General features: G+C 46.5%; 1 protein-coding gene across 7 annotated transcripts in view; it reads right to left on the reverse strand.

Moving 5' to 3' along the window:
* Positions 1-17,744, reverse strand: part of PDE4D (phosphodiesterase 4D) — a 1,072,650-nt gene that overhangs the window by 282,594 nt on the left and 772,312 nt on the right. The window contains exon 1 of one of the 7 annotated variants that reach the window (XM_077285808.1): positions 3,926-4,267. The exons of the other annotated variants lie outside the window; for them this stretch is intronic. Coding sequence (XP_077141923.1) covers positions 3,926-3,990 — 65 coding nt within the window. The 5' untranslated portion in view covers positions 3,991-4,267. Of the gene's footprint in view, positions 1-3,925; positions 4,268-17,744 lie in introns of those variants that run through there. 7 annotated transcript variants of the gene reach the window in all.

Here is a 17,744-nt window from a genome sequence, read left to right on the forward strand (position 1 = left end):
CTTATCCATATGGCTTTAAAGAGAACCTGGAATCAGGATTTCATACCCCAATATAATGACATGTCTGTAAAGGTGCTTTAATGCTGAATAAATCCTTACCCTTCTTCTAGAAATCAGTTTTACTGTTTTAGAGAAATCCATAGTTGAAATTTGCTGATAATGAGATGCAAGTGCTATGGGTGAGGCCTGCACTTACCGCTTTCCTGCTTCTCTTTTCTTCTCCGCCCACTGCCTCCTCTGACTGACAGGTCACTGAAAGAGGAGTGACCAAGACACAGTTGGCTGTCATGAATCCCAATGGCTAGGGATAGCAAGGGACAAGCAAAGTAATACAAAATATCGGACGAGCTCTAGGGTGATGGAACCTGGGCTGACCGCTGCCCTACGCCTGACAAACGCAACTAGAGATAGCCAGGGAGCGTGCCTACGTTGGTTCTAGACGCCACGCACCAGCCTAAGAGCTAACTAGTACTGCAGAGAAAATAAGACCTCACTTGCCTCCAGAGGAATGAACCCCAAAAGGTATAGTTGCCCCCCACATGTATTGACGGTGAAATGAGAGGAAGGCACACACATAGAGATGATATATATAGGTTCAGCAAATTGAGGCCCGCTGTAAACTAGAAAGCAGAACGATACAAAAGGGGTCTGAGCGGTCAGCAAAAAACCCTAATCAAAAAACCATCCTGAGATTACAAGAACCCATGTGCCAACTCATGGCACATGGGGAGAACCTCAGTCCACTAGAGCTACCAGCAAGCATAGAGACATAATAAGCAAGCTGGACAAAAAACCAAACAACTGAAAATCAGCACTTAGCTTATCCTGAAAGATCTGGGAGCAGGTAGGCAGGAACCAAACAGAGCACATCTGAATACATTGATAGCCGGCAAGGGAATGACAGAAAGGCCAGGTAAAATAGGAAACACCCAGCCTCTGATGGACAGGTGGAAACCAAAGGCCGCAACCCACCAAAGTCACCCAGTACCAGCAGTAACCACCAGAGGGAGCCCACAAACAGAATCCACAACAGTTGGCAGGCAGAGGGCGGTGAATAGAGGGAAGCAGGAGAGCTGTAAGTGCCCGGCCTCGCCCATAGCACTTGCATCTCAATAGCAGCAAATTTCAACTATGGATTTCTCTAAACTAGTAAACTGTTTTGTCAATTCTTCCACAATTTTGCAGCAATTTTCAATCAAATGAATCGGGGAAAAAAAATGTAAAAATGCATAAAAACCGCATGCAAAAATGAGTATAAAGTGTGTGCTTTTTATGCAGCATTTTTCCCGCCAACATTGTTTTCTGCTGCAGAAAAAAATACTCAACATGTGTCTAAAAGGGTTTCTCTTGTTTTACAGCAATGCTTCTAGAAAAAAAAGGGTCCCTGATACAGCATAAGCTGCAGCATGCCCCTTGGGAGTCTATGGATGCTGCAGCATATCTGCATGAGGTCTTACTTGGGTGCCAGGAACAAAACTTTTCCAATCAACCTGCGATAATCCTATAAAATAAGGAAAATATTAATATTTTATGAGCCACTTTCCATCCATAAAGTAACTGTGATTTATTAATGATGACATTTTATGGAGCCTGGATTTGAGGATTAGGAGGACTCCGAAGCGTCACATCGTTGAGCTGCAGCAAATGTAAATGGTTAATTACCGGCTGATGTCTGTTCATTGTAGAGCACATGAATAATTGTTTTCTGATCGCTAACAATAAGATCATCTTTCTTTCGGTATCTGCGCTTGCACCAGCAATGTACATATTTGCCATGCCATCTCATTGTTCTGGGCTCAGCAGTTACACAGATAAGCTTTGTTAATGACACACGAGAATACTGATCCCACATCACTATGCTGAATATATATTTACTTAGAAACTCATAATAAAAGATCTCCAAAGGTCATCATTTTAGAGAAATACAGAAGTGTATTGTCAAAAACTTCAAGGCAGGACACACAGAGGCTGAAAGTGTCCCGAGAAGAGAGGGGACCTATTGTAGAATCTCTAAAGAGGGTCCTCATCAAATTCTTGCCATCCAGAGTTGGCCAAAGGGTATGGGACCAACCGTGGCTAGGTCCCTTCTGTCTTCGGGTATGCGTACAGAGAGGGTTTCAGATTTTTTTCATCAGAAATATCCAATGTGTATTTGCAGTGGAACTTGCAACCAAAAAAAAAAATCCAAATTCGCCCCTGGGTTTCTCCTCTATGATTTGCAGTGTGAACTGTCTCAGGTCTGCAAGTGGATTAGCCACATTCAATGGGGTCATATTAATGGCAACATGGATTTCCTATTGGAAACAACACAAGGTGTTTTGTGGTAATTTTTAGACTGATTATGTCCAAAAATTACAGTAATCTGAAGAAACTTAATTTGAACATAAACAAAAGGTACTGTATCTCTATGGCCTTTAACCCTTGGAGGACACTTATAAATCAGACCTCCTAAAAAAAATTAAAACAAAAGGAGCCACTAGATGCTCTGCTGATGATGCCAATATGGATCAATAATCAATGTACTACAGGAAAGGACCCACCAGACAAAAAGGCTTCACTCCAGTTTAAAATTAATAGCTGTGTTAGGCAAGGTTTTCAAAATCTGTCACTGATGCAGCAGTTTTAGTGGCACGGCAAATGAAACTATAACGCCACACAACACCTGTTTGTTTTTCTTAAGTATGAAAATAATAGCAATAATAATAAAAACACCCCACAACATAAAATAGAATACAAAATTTGAAAAAAAATGAAATAAAAAAATTGTACACTGCCTAATTTTCCAATAATCCAGGCATCTTTATTTAAATTCCGTTTGTATTAAAAAAATTTAAGTTTCAGTATAGATACTCTGAACCATGTAAAAAGTGAATGTAGCCTTCTGGATCAGAGTGGGACCAGAGTGGGACCAGAGTGGGACCAGAGTGGGATCAGAGTGGGATCAGAGTGGGATCAGAGTGGGATCAGAGTGGGATCAGAGAGGGATCAGAGAGGGATCATAGTGTGGCCAGAGTGGGACCAGAGTGTGGCCAGAGTGGGACCAGAGTGTGGCCAGAGTGGGACTAGAGTGTGGCCAGAGTGGGACTAGAGTGGGACCAGAGTGGGACCAGAGTGGGACCAGAGTGGGATCAGAGTGGGATCAGAGTGGGATCAGAGTGGGATCAGAGTGGGATCAGATTTTATTGGATGTGGAGAATTAAAACAAACAAAAGTTTCTCCATCTTCTCCATTCAGTCTATCCGGGAAAATAGTACCGCACCCAGATGTCTTCCGAGTGTGGTCCGATGTTTTCCATGGACCCATAAAATAAACAAGCATGTGCAGTCGGAGTGTGCATGCTGCGATTTTTGTCCTCGGACATGTGCACAGCCTCATAGAATAACATTGGTCAGAGTTTGATCCGCTGATTTGACAGATCGCACCGATATTACAATCGTTTGCATGAGCCCCAACGTGAACAGATCTTACAGGAGTGTTCCCATCTCAGACATTTACGGCTGACGTGCTTGGCCATTCACTGGACTTCCATAGAAGTGCCCGGACAGAGATGCGCATGCGCAGCCACCTCTCCGTTCACAATGACGTAAGATGCTGTGCATACGCCATAAAGATCTGCGATAAGAATACCCCTTAATTACTAGTAGCAGCATTTCCTCTACTAGAGGATGCACTCCGGGGTATATACAGTACATACTATACATCTGTATACATAACACTGTGAATTTTACAAGGATCACTAAGCTCGTTGACTACATGGTGACATTGTAAATTAAATCAAGGTAGAAAAAACTATGGATATAACAGATGTTGTCTTACCGACTTAAGACATTGCAGAAAGTTTATAGACTAAAGACGAAAAGACAAACTCCGCTCTGCTACACCTAATAAAGTAAAACCAAGTGTGTGAATGATACGTCTACTATACCAGAGGCCGTCGGTTGTCCTAAGTGAACTTGTGGAGCGGGATCTTGGCTTGAGTACAATACTCATGTTGAGGAGTCAGAGAAGTCAGTGATTATAAGAAAATGCCCATCTTCCAGCGGTTCCGCAGTAATCCATAGTGTGGTGTCCAGCGGGGAGAAGATGTGTGAGGATCAGACCCAGCTGTGGCAGCTCGGCTTCCTATCTCCATTCAGCACTGTGTTAGGAAATGACAGAGCTTCTGTCCTCAGTCTTAAATTTCCAGGGGAGGAACTGCAGCTTCAATGTACTCTCCATCTAGGTCACATGAAACCTCTGCTGCCTCCTGCGCTGCCTCTCTGACACTGGATCTTATAAGGTTACGTGAAAAAGTAAGGAGTGGAGTGGGAAGAATCGTAGCAAGGCATGCCAAGGAAATGTCATTTTCATTGGCACGGCTCCGCCGAGTCCTAGATTACCAGTAGGCACAAAGCAATTCTATTATCCACCTATAGCCACATGGGATTCACCCGTAAATAAGAATATCCACCCACAATGGCATAGACAGTGAACTTATCACACAGAGCGAGACTCCTGAGCAAACACTAAAGTACGTCACCGCCGTGCGCAAGGGTTGTGAAACTAGGTAACATCAGACCCATCATTAAATATATGCTCAGATACATATGTGCCTTACAAATTATACTATATTAGTAAATTGCATAAATTACTAATCTGAGAAACACAAAATCAAGTTAGGATAAATACGTTTGTACGACGGTGTGTTAAGTGACAAACTCGCTCTTAAAGACAACCTAAACGTTTTTAGGCCTCATTCAGATGTCCATTTTTCATGTACATGTTCTCTCCGTATTTTTCATAGATGGAACACATGGCCTTTAAAGTCCATGGTGCTGTTCAATTGGACGTGTTTTTGCGATCCAAGTTTCCGCAAGAAAATGGAGACGTTTGTTTTTTTAAAGTTCTGAATCAAACTAACAAATGCAATCTTACAGGTTTGTGAAAACCTCGGACAGCACACGGATGGCGTCCTAGTGCAGTGCATTTCTCACTGACTGTTACTGCTTATGAGAAAAACTGCAGAATCTCACGGTAAAATCTTACACATTGATTAAAGTCACTGGGTTTTTTTTATGGACGAGAAAAATCAGACATCAAAGTGAGGCTTTAGGCTACGTTCCCACTACGAGCTTTTCAGTGAGTTTTTGATGTTGCAGATTTTTTGCAGCATTTCCGCACCCATTAAGTATGATAGGTTACTGGCATTATTTAAAAAGTATGCAGTGTCAAAAACTCATCAGAATGAAACCTTGGATTCCTACACTGCCACCAGTGTGTTATACCAGACGATTAGATTTATAAAGATGCCCCTCCCTGCATAACCTCTCCAGCCCTGAAAGTATTCAGACCCCTTTAAATGTTTCACTCTTTGTTTCATTGCAGCCATTTGGTAAATTCCAAAAAGGTCATTTTTTTTTCTCATTAATGTACACTCTGCACCCCATCTTGACTGAAAAAAAAACAGGTGTTCCCCCTGGGCATGCGCAGTACATCTGGGTGACCTCTCTGGGCATGCACAATATAGATGGGTGTTCCCCCTGGGCATGCACAGTATAGATGGGTGTTCCCCCTGGGCATGCACAGTACAACTGGGTGTCGTCCCTGGGCATGCACAGTATAGATGGGTGTCGTCCCTGGGCATGCTCAGAGCACACTTCACAGTTTGTGTCCAGTGAGTCCAAGCAATGCTGCATTCAGTGATATTTGGCCGGTATTGCTATAAAGTGTCAAGGAAAATGTCAATCAAGCTTGGAAGAGCATGTTTGAAAACTACAGGCATGATGGAGGCCGTTGCAGCATCTTCAGGCCCAACACACGGTAGCGCTTCTGGTGGCAGCGGGTGGTCACCGGTTTTGCCTGCTGAGCCCCTAGTCCATTCAACTGTGGAGAAGAAAAGCAGAGCTCTCCGCAAGGTTCCAATCAGAACGTGTCTCTCTGAGCAGCCGCCGTCACCTCAATGGCTGCCCTGCAATGCTCTGCCCAGGGTGCGCTCCTCTGTGTGCCCGCCGACACCTGAACGTCCATGCTGCTATGCTCTGCCTGGCACGCATCTCCCTGCGTACCTGCCGATATGGGTAAGTCTCTCACGCGGCCACCCTGTCTTGGCACGCTGCGGCCTATCGCTCTCCTCAATGCAGCCGTGGTCCGCACCCGTTCAGCGCCCAGCACTGCTGGGAGTCCTCTCCGGGCATGCCCAGCACAGCTGCTAGTCCTCTCCGGGCATGCCCAGCGCAGCTGGGAGTCCTCTCCGGGCATGCCCAGCACAGCTGGGAGTCCTCTCCGGGCATGCCCAGCACAGCTGGGAGTCCTCTCAGGGGCATGCCCTGCACAGCTGGGAATCCTCCCCGGGCATGCCCAGCACAGCTGGGAGTCCTCTCCGGGCATGCACAGCACAGCTGGGAGTCCTCTCTGGGCATGCCCAGCACAGCTGGGAGTCCTCTCAGGGGCATGCCCTGCACAGCTGGGAGTCCTCTCAGGGGCATGCCCTGCACAGCTGGGAGTCCTCTCTGGGCATGCCCAGTACAGCTTAGTGACTTCCCTGGGCATGCTCGGAGCACGCTCCACAGTTTGTGTCCAGTGAGTACAAGGCAATGCTGCATTCAGTGAGATTTGGCCGTGCTGCGCCCCAGAGTCCTGGTCGTTGCAGTACTGTTGCTCCGCCACTAAGGGGGGCTATGGTATGTCTGATGACACTGAAGGAGTTCATCTGACCAGGTATCACAGACACCAATACATTTCACAGTCTGGCCTCCAGGGGGAGCTAAGGGCACTATGCATTAGGCCACTCCTCACAGTCTGGTAAAACTTGGGGTTGGATAGGAAGTTAGATCAGAAAGCTGACTGGGTTGGAACCAGGCAACACCTTGTGGCAGAGGGTGTTGTAGGGGAAGATTCAGAGGGGTCCCTGTCAGGGGTGGGATCCTGACAGAGGCCTAGCGAACAGAGAGAACGTTATGGGACCGCGCCTGCACCTGATCGCGGCGGTACCCTAAGAAAGGACAAGAAGCGAGGTATATTGTGCTGAGTGAGAAACGAGATCAACGCAACAAGGAGAAATACCAGTGGGAGTCGTGCTGTAAGATCGAGGCAACATCCTACTGAGGTGCGTAGCCAGTGGCCGGAACGCCGAGGAAGTATCAGGCTCCAAGCAATACTTCAAACCTACGGCAGGACAGTCAGCTATAGGCGGGCTGTCTCACACCAATCACCTATGAAGACATGGGGGGCACACTAGGAGAAGGGCGACACTAGGGTCCAGGAAGAGCTCCGAGCCTACCCGTCATACGGGTGCGTCCTAGCCATATCATCTGGGGGACAAAGAAGAACATCAGAATCCAGTTGTGAGGGAACACGAGAAACAGACACAACAGTTGTGGGGACTATCCCGTAAGCACAGCAGGGGAGGACCGCAACACACAAGCGCTAGAAGGTAGGCACAGATTTCCACCTGCAAAGGGAACTCTGGAGGTGCCATCGGACCGGCCGGACTTGCGCAGCCCGGTTAACCGTATTCCGGACTGAGGATCCTGAAGCCTTCAGTAAAGAGGTAAAGAGACTGCAACCTGGTGTCCTCGTTATTTACCGCGACCGGCAATTCACCGCACCATAACGACATCCCATACCTCCACCTTCATTGTACGCCCCTCAGCAGGGTCACGGACCGGGTCTAGCCACCGTGACAACCCCCAGAGCAGAGACTCAGAGGCCCGGTACCGGGTACCCCCTCGACCCTGCGACCATGGGGGCGCTGCAAACTTGGCGTCACGAACAGGATCTACTTAAGCCTGAAGAATCAGGTCATGTGTGCCTTGGAACTGTGATTTATTGTGCTTGGACTGTGACTTATTGCAAAGACTGTGTATTGCCACTTGCCGCCAGAAGTTCCCGCCAAAACCGCCGCCATTACAGCACTAAGGAGAGCGCAGGAGAAGAAGAAGGGCGTGGAGTGGGCGTAGACAAGCTGGAGAGCGCGAAAGACAATGGCCGCCCAGTCTAAATATTTCTGCCCCTTGAGGACGTGTCCGTCAGCAGCCGAGATCCGCCTACTGATCCTCAATGGGGGGCGGGGACAACGAAAGTGAAACCGCCCACGAAGGAGAGAGCGGGAAAAGGACCAGGAAGAAGAAGTCAACGACATGGAGGACGCCATGGCCAGCCACCAGGAGCCGGAGCATGGGGTAGGAGCAGAGGACTCCTCCAGCTACCCGGAGGGGCACCGCAACCAGGCCTCCACCGCTGATATTGACTTCCTGCAGGCCGGAGTGGATGAGCTCGGCGACCAACTCCGGCGGACGCAGCTGAGCGCTGAGGCCGGGTGGAAGAAGACCTTCATCGGGAGCCTCATCAGACGTCTGTTGGCAGCCTCGTCTGGTCCGGAGCAAGAAAGAAGTTCCAGCGCTCCGAAGCCAGAAAGCAAGGCCCTGCCGGAAAGCGAGGTGCTGCAAACGGAGATGACAACGCCGCAGCGCAAGGCCCTGCAACTGGCGTTCCGGACCCCAGCGGAGACGGAGCAGATCGGCACCGGAGGGACCGCATCTGAAGCAGGTATGAAGAACGACCCTGCCTCGCCAGCAGAGGACTTGCTGATAGGCCCCGTCGCGGTACCCCCTCTCCCTGGGACCTATAGACTCCGGCGCCTTACACCCTGGGATCGGGCCACGGGTATGGAGCACTTCTTAAAGGCCCCGATCTCGCCGATCACCTTGCCGAGCGAGGTCTGTGCGGGGCTGCGGCCGCCAGGGCGAGAGTAAACCTCGATGCCATGGATATGTAAATAGTTAACTGCTTGTTTCCCTGCTTTTTGCTGCTAATACCCGACTAGGGTTATTCTTAAAGGGATCCCTTCTGTTATGATCCTAGTGGCTGAGGATCACAAAACGGACTAGATAAGTTTATGAACATAGACACGAACTCTAGGGAGGTGGTAACTGAACTGACCGCAAACCTGATCCTAACCAACACACTAAAGGTAGCTGGTGAACGTGCCTAAAATCCTGGACGTCTCGACGCAGCCTGAGAAACTATCTACTCCTGGAGGGAAAGTAAGACCTCACTTGCCTCAAGAGAAATCACCCCAAAGATATAGGAAGCCCCCAACAAATAATAATGGTGAGGTAAGGGGAAAACACAAACGTAGAAATGAAAACAGATTCAGCAAATGAGGCCCGCTAATACTAGATAGCAGAAGACAGATAGTGAACTGTGCGGTCAGTAAAAAACCCTATGCAAAATATCCACGCTGAGAATTCAAGAACCCCCACACCAACTAACGGTGTGAGGGGAGAAACTCAGCCCCCTAGAGCTACCAGCAAGCAAGGAAATCACATATTATCAAGCTGGACAAGAAAACAAAAATAAACCAAGAAACATATGACCACTGATGGTCAAAAAATGAATCAAGCAAAACTTAGCTTCTCTTGAAGAGACTGATAATGAAGGACTGCAGGAGAGCTCCAAAATAGCACTGAAGACATTGATAGCAGGCAACAACTGAGAGTCCAGGTGAACTAAATAGGAAACCAGCTAACAGATAACGAGACAGCTGATCAGCCTCAGACCTGCAGAATGACACAAAGAACCACCAGAGGGAGCCCAAAGACAGCACTACACAGTACCAGTTGTGACCACAAGAGGGAGCCCAAAAACAGAGTTCACAACACCCTTCGTTTACCCGGGATCCCTATTGGTTTTTATTTTTGCTTTTATTTTCATTTTTGCTTTTGTTCCACAATGTTACAAAGAACTGATGGATCATGAACACTGCATGATTACAAACTCCTTGTAAATAGTTTGCACCTTCTTAAGGGTGCTCTCTACTGGTTTTATAAAAGAAAGGACTCTTTGCGAAGAAACTGTTCCTGGAAGCAGTACTGGAGTCCTTGCTGCGTACGGACTTGCAGCTTGGGAAGTTGCACTACCTCATAGAGACTTGGTTCCTTCTTAAAGGGAACGTTCACCCATAGCACTTAAAGTATAATGATGCCTTAAGAGAAATAGTGATAATGCTTACATGTAAAGTTATATGTAGTCAGACAGTTGATAGTAAGAAATGTTTAATGATGTTGCTAGAAGAATGAGGACAGGAAGTGAACCCGTACGGGGTTAGTCGGTGAGTCCTCCTAGGAGCCATAAAGAGATGGCTCGGTGATTCTGAACTGAGAGATGGAAGATAAGTTCTATACTGTGTATAGTAGCAGAAAGGCAGTAGGCCCGGGCTGAAAGGGGCGGTCCTGTAATAGAACGAGAGGCAGTAGGCCTGGGGCAGATAGACAGGCGGTCCTGCAGATGCAAAGATGGAAAATGAAGAAAAAGTTGATTAGCCTTATAATGTTTTATAGGAAGGTCTTTAGTGGATTCAGCGTGTACGTCCTTAAAGGCAATGCTAAATTATTGTTCAGAAATTTGCACTAAGTAGAATACCCGGTTGGGTAAGAAAAGTTATTTATAGTAAGTTATTTAAAGTGTTTAACCATGTTTGTAACGTTCAAGTGTCCTCACCTCCCATAAAGGGAAGCTCTGTTCAAAATTTGCTTATTGTTATCGCATTTCAAAATTGTATGTCTTTTTGCTGACATGTATTGTTGTTTTCTTCCCAGTCCAGGAGTACTGGATTTAACCGGGGGGGGAGTGCAGCGCCCCAGAGTCCTGGTCGTTGCAGTACTGTTGCTCCGACACTAAGGGGGGCTATGGTACGTCTGATGGCACTGAAGGAGTTCATCTGACCAGCTATCACAGACACCAATACATTTCACAGTCTGGCCTCCAGGGGGAGCTAAGGGCGCTATGCATTAGGCCACTCCTCACAGTCTGGTAAAACTGGGGGTTGGATAGGAAGTTAGATCAGAAAGCTGACTGGGTTGGAACCAGGCAACACCTTGTGGCAGAGGGTGTTGTAGGGGAAGATTCAGAGGGGTCCCTGTCAGGGGTGGGATCCTGACAGAGGCCTAGCGAACAGAGAGAACGTTACGGGACCGCGCCTGCACCTGATCGCGGCGGTACCCTAAGAAAGGACAAGAAGCGAGGTATATTGTGCTGAGTGAGAAACGAGATCAACGCAACAAGGAGAAATACCAGTGGGAGTCGTGCTGTAAGATCGAGGCAACATCCTACTGAGGCGCGTAGCCGGTGGCTGGAACACCGAGGAAGTATCAGGCTCCAAGCAATACTTCAAACCTACGGCAGGACAGTCAGCTATAGGCGGGCTGTCTCACACCAATCACCTATGAAGACATGGGGGGCACACTAGGAGAAGGGCGACACTAGGATCCAGGAAGAGCTCCGAGCCTACCCGTCATACGGGTGCGTCCTAGCCATATCATCTGGGGGACGAAGAAGAACATCAGAATCCAGTTGTGAGGGAACACGAGAAACAGACAACAGTTGTGGGGACTATCCCGTAAGCACAGCAGGGGAGGACCGCAACACACAAGCGCTAGAAGGTAGGCACAGATTTCCACCTGCAAAGGGAACTCTGGAGGTGCCATCGGACCGGCCGGACTTGCGCAGCCCGGTTAACCGTATTCCGGACTGAGGATCCTGAAGCCTTCAGTAAAGAGGTAAAGAGACTGCAACCTGGTGTCCTCGTTATTTACCGCGACCGGCACTTCACCGCACCATAACGACATCCCATACCTCCACCTTCATTGTACGCCCCTCAGCAGGGTCACGGACTGGGTCTAGCCACCGTGACAACCCCCAGAGCAGAGACTCAGAGGCCCGGTACCGGGTACTCCCTTGGCCCTGCGACCGTGGGGGCGCTGCAGCCGGTATTGCTATAAAGTGGCAAGGAAAATGTCAATCAAGCTTGGAAGAGCATGTTTGAAAACTACAGGCATGACTACAAGATATTGTCACCATCTTTATGAGTGTTCAGCATTAAATTAGTATATAATGAATGCTATACAATACAATGGAGCATTTATATAGGGGCATCATTATAAACCTAATCCTGTACACAGGGGCATGGGTGTCAAGATTAGCATTTCTGGATTGTCTTACTGTAATTTCATGGGATGTGATTAGTGATGAGTGTACGTGCTTGCATAAGGTTATCCGAGCATGCTCAGGTGCTAACCGAGTATCTTCGGCATGCTCGAAAAATATGTTCGAGACCCCGCGGCTGCATGTCTCGTGGCTGTTAGGCAATCTTTGCATGCATTGCTGCTGTCTAACAGCCACGAGACATGCAGCCGCGGAAATTTTAACATTTTTTGAGCACGGCAAAGACACTTGTAAAGCACCCGAACATGTTCGGATAACTCTTTATCCGAGAACATTCACTCATCACTAATCACATCCCATGAAATTACAGTGAGAAAATCCAGAAATGCTAACGCTAGACGTTTCGGTCTGACAATCAGACCTTCATCAATAATGCAGATAATGTGAGATCAAAGAGATCAGAACTGAGGAGAAAGGCATTTCAGGATTGCTTCTGCCAATAAAGAGCTTTGTCTATCTAACGAGTGCCAAGTTTTCTCACCGTGCATCAAATGGAAGTGATAATTACGGCATTCTTTCATTTATACAGCACCAACATCTTCTACCAGCTGGTTGTTTGATCAAAGGCAATGTACTTTACAGACTAAACAAAATGTCATCACTGACACAGAAGTGGAGAAATAACCTGCTCAAAAGTTGGGGTAACTATTTTTCTTTTTTGTTCTTTGTCACTTTTTTGTTATGAGGGGGAAAGTACTAAGCAAATCTGTCACAATTTCATTTCTTCATTCACTTAAAATAATCTGTGGAATTTGTTTCACAACAAATGTATTCAATACAAAATAAATGTGTCCTGTATGCCAAAAAAATACATTTTAAAAATATTCTACTCATAGTAGCGCACCCCTCACATGTCCTGCTACTGCAGCTGTCCACCCTGGCCGACCAATGGCTCCCTCCATCAGGTCTTCCTCTCTTCGGTCCCTCAAATGCTGCCATAATGATGTCGCGTGAAATCTGGTCAGCGCTGGATGCGCCAAAGTGTTAAGACGGATGATAAGAAGGCCAAAGACATTAAGAAGGAGAAAGCAAAGGAAAGGGCAAAGAGCGCTAACAGGTCAGGTGAGAACAGAGGCGAGAAGAATATTTCGGCCAACTGCCTTTTTGCTGGATTTGAGAGATTCTAAATAGACAAAAATTTGGAATCTGCTGAATCCAATTTTTTGATGAAGATTTCAGCTAATTTGATTGGCTTTGAATCAATTCACTAATCTCATGGTCATTTAAAAAAAAAAATAGCATTTCTTAATTTTTCCTTATAATAGTCATAGCTTAAATTATGGTACGGAGCTCCAATTTCCCTGCACTCATATAGTGTAGCTATGAAAGATAACATGCTGACTACCTGTCCCCACCACTAGACGGAGCTCAGGAGACTCTTACACACTGTTAGACATGGAACTCCGTAACACCATAACATGCAGTAAAGTCCAGAGCCCTCTCTTTTGGTAGCCAAAATTCCATATCTTATATTTATTTCCATAGTGGTTTTGGAATTCTACAGATACCAAAACAATTCAAAGAATTAAAGGAATGTCCAGTAATAAAAAAATATATATCTTTTTTGTAAAATAGTGAGATAAAGAAGTTACACATGTACTTAAAGGGAACCTGTCACCCCCAAAATCAAAGGTGAGCTAAGCCCACCGGTGTCAGGGGCTTATCTACAGCATTCTGGAATGCTGTAGATAAGCCCCCGACGTATCCTGAAAGATGAGAAGAAAAGGTTAGATTATACTCACCTGGGGGGGCGGTCCGATCCGATGGGTGTCGCAGTCCGATCCGATGGGTGTCGCAGTCCAGTCCGGGGCCTCCCATCTTCTTACAGTGACGTCCTCTTCTTGTCTTCACGCTGAGGCTCCGGCTCCGGCGTACTTTGTCTGCCCTATTGAGGGCAGAGCAAAGTACTGCAGTGCGCAAGTGCCGGAAAAGGTCAGAGGCCCGGCGCATGCGCACTGCAGTACGTTGCTTTGCCCTCAACAGGGCAGACAAAGTACGCCTGCGCCGGAGCCGCACCGTGAAGACAAGAAGAGGACGTCATCGTAAGAAGATGGGAGGCGCTGGACCGGACCGCGACGCCCATCGACGGGACCGCAGCGGGACCGCCCCTGGGTGAGTATAATCTAACCTCTTTTTCTCATCTTTTAGGATACATCGGGAGCTTATCTACAGCATTCCAGAATGCTGTAGATAAGCCCCTGATGCCGGTGGGCTTAGCTCACCTTCGATTTTGGGGGTGATAGGTTCCCTTTAAGTTATCAAATGTGCCCTAGAATCATAGAATGGTAGAGTCGGAAGCGACCTCTAGGGTCATTGTGTTCAACCCCTTGCTCAATGCAGGATTCACTAAATCGTCCCAGACAGATGTCTGTCCAGCCTCTGTTTGAAGACTTCCACTGAAAGAACTCACCACCTCTCGTGGCAGCCTGTTCCACTCATTGATCACCCTAACTGTCAAAAAGATTTTTCTAATATCTAATCTGTCTATTCTTTCTTTCAGTTTCATTCCAGTGACTTTGCCCTGATATCAGTTACTCCAAAGTCCTGACAGCTCCACCTCTAGCTTGTGTTTGACACAGAAGAGCATATCTTGTCCCCTAGTCCACCATGGCTGATATACAGATATGAGTGTCTACTTCTCAGGAAACCATCTTGTCCTATCATTGTGTGGATGGTCTATCGATTTCAATGGGCTTCATTTAATGCATTCTTTGACCATTAGTATAGATGAAAGAAAATCTGAAGATCCCTAGACTGCTTTCCCTGGCAATAATAGATAATAGATTAGGGGTGCAGGGAGCAGGACCCACCATGATCAGCTCATCATTGAGGACATACAAATGTAGTCAAGTTTAAAGGAGTTGTTCTGCCTTAGGCTACAAGTCTGCAGTCACTCCATGTACATTATGTGTACTGTGAGGATTCTCCTGTGTCAGCACCGGGTGCGGGCGGTCATGTGACGGTAAGTATGAGATCTGCGTACTTCCGGTCACATTCCAGCTAGACTGTATCCAGCTTTGCTCAGTACACTTAAACTAAGTGAGGTCGGATGCAGTCTAGTCAGCACTGACTGCATACATGCAAATGGCATACTTGCAGTCACGCCTGTTCCTCTCCCAGTGATGGTACTGGAGAATCCTCACAGCATGCAGTGCACACATTGTAAGTATTCACAAGTATGCAGTCACATGGAATGACTGCAGACTTATGGTAGACCAGACAACAGCTTTAAATTGACAAATAATACACCATCTTCACGATGACTTGTTACATAAGGTTATCTCACTTAAAGGAGTTGTCCAGTACTTTGACAATCCCTTCTCAATTGCTATATTACCCTTTATAAAAATAAAAACAGCAGCCTGTACTCTACCAATGCCGGCACCATTCCAGTAATGCCGGCACTAGGGTTGAGCGACTTTGACTTTTTTTAGGGTCGAGTCATGTTTCGCGAAACCCGACTATTTGAAAAGTCGAGTCGGACGAAATCGGCCGATTACTGCAAAAAGTCTGGGATCGGCCGGAACACGAAACCCTATGCACGTCAATGGAAAAAATCAATCTCTCTCTCCCCCCTCCCCCCCTCCGTCCCAGCACAGAAAATTTCGTGTTGCACATTGCAAATCCCTACTGTGCACAAGCGATAAAATGGTGATAGGCGTTCACTCCCCTAAGACCTATGTCATCACTCTGCCCACGCTCCTTCATTGGCTGAAAAAATGGCGCTAAACGCGTCATACGAAACGCGACTTTGGCGCCAAGATCGCGTACCGCATGGCCGTCCCCACACAGGGATCGGGTCGGGTTTCATGAGACGCCGACTTTGCCAAAAGTCGGCGACTGATGAAAATGACCGATCCGTTTCGCTCAACCCTAGCCGGCACTGACTGTCTCTGTGCTCTTGTGACATTGTAATGTCATGTGAGCAGTGCAGTCAATTAGCGTCAGCTTCACTCATTTCCTGTGGTCGACAATGACACCCAAAAGAAGAGAGACCTGTCCCTGTTCAGGCTTCATCCGAATGTCAATTGAAGGAAGCTAGAGTGAAACGACCACTGGCTTCAGGGCTTACGTGACATAGCATAATGTGTGCCCTCGGGAGATCAGGTGCCAATGTCGCTGGAACGGTGCCAGCATCAGAGGTGACTAAAGACTGTTCTTATTCTTCTAAGAGGGAATATAGCAATTGAGACTGGCTTGTCTGGGTAGTGGAAACCCCCTTTACGATAATTATCATTGCCCAAATCCATGGACCAATCTCAGGTTACAGCTTTTTGTACTCCGATATGCGAGTGTTGTGCTTTCTATGTTACAGTAAACTTGGCTACATCTATCTGTATTCTCTGCTGGCCGGGTTATCCAGTTTGCAGCTGTGCTAAAAAGTATAATGAATAATGTGGACATTTATTAGTTTCTCTTAGTTCGAAGAACGCAATAATACAATATTCCTTGGAAATCAAGATCTAAACTCCGGCCAAGAACAATAAGTAAGACTTTATCTGATATCTGCTAAAGGAATATTTAGGACGTTCTGGGCTGGTCGTGTTGTAAGGCTGGAGAATAAAGTAATTTATATAGTGAATATGGCCAAAATAAAATAGTATTAGAAGGTAAAAGAGAGGGGAAAAAGAGGTGTAAAGTGCCCCACTGCAATATCTGTATCAAGGCCCCACCTACTAATACCGTTTTTTTTTAAATGCTGATGTCTTCCTTCTTGGAATGTGGTACACACTGTATAAGGACCATGGCGGAAAAGTGACCATTTCATCTCTCTATCTACAACCCAGAATAAAAGCAAAAACACACTCAAGATGACAGTAAAGATTTGCTGATCCGGCATCCACATCCGTACTCCATGGCCGCTAGCCCAGTGTCCTGCAAACTCCCTTTGCCTCAAATGCCGGCACCCAGAGCGCCTCTGCCGTTCATTTGTTGCATCTCATGTCATGGTGTCACGCGAGACCTAATGACTAGACTTCATGTGAAGTCAACATGTCGCGTAGACGGTGTAGGTGCTGGAAATATGCCCAAGATGTCAACATTTCAGTGCCGGCTGAAGAAGTTCTCTGGGACAGGATCCTGGACTGGTTGACACGCCGTACCGATGAGGATGCCAGAAACACCAGATCTGTAAAATGAATCTACGATATATGGGTATAAATCAGTAACGGATACAAAAGAGTGCGTACAAAAATTCCTTTGACAGTCCGTAAAATAAGACACTTTTTTACCCTGTCTGTAAAAAAAAATGCTAAGGCGGAAAATATATATTTTTTTACGCTGAAGAAAGTTCTACATATATTTTGCCAGTAATTATCATTTTACAGTGAATGAGTCTGATATATATCTACAGCCCATAATTCTGATATGAAGATATCACTAATAATCATAATAATCTATTATGGTTTTCCAATATGTCTGTAAAATTTGTTTGTCTGTGTGTGATTTTTTGATATGCTGTCCAGAAAAAATAAAAAAAAGTCAAGTTGGCAACTCTGTGCAGCAGGTAACCAACTACTGGTATGAGGAACCAGTTCCACCACTTTAGATAGCGTAACCTTAATAACAATATATCTATATAAAAAGGGAAATATAAAAGCAAATCGCCTCCCACGCTGATAGTTCCAGCTGGAGTTTCCATATTAAACACCACAACATTTATAGCAGGAGATGCCCCGGCAGCCAAGTCTGGCCTTGTGTCCACAGCAGGAGTGGAGTGGTTTTTCCATTTTCGCTAATTCTGAGCAGATATTGCGATTAGC

This window comes from Ranitomeya variabilis, chromosome 1 (assembly GCF_051348905.1).
Source record: "Ranitomeya variabilis isolate aRanVar5 chromosome 1, aRanVar5.hap1, whole genome shotgun sequence".
Taxonomy (NCBI): Eukaryota; Metazoa; Chordata; class Amphibia; order Anura; family Dendrobatidae; genus Ranitomeya; species Ranitomeya variabilis.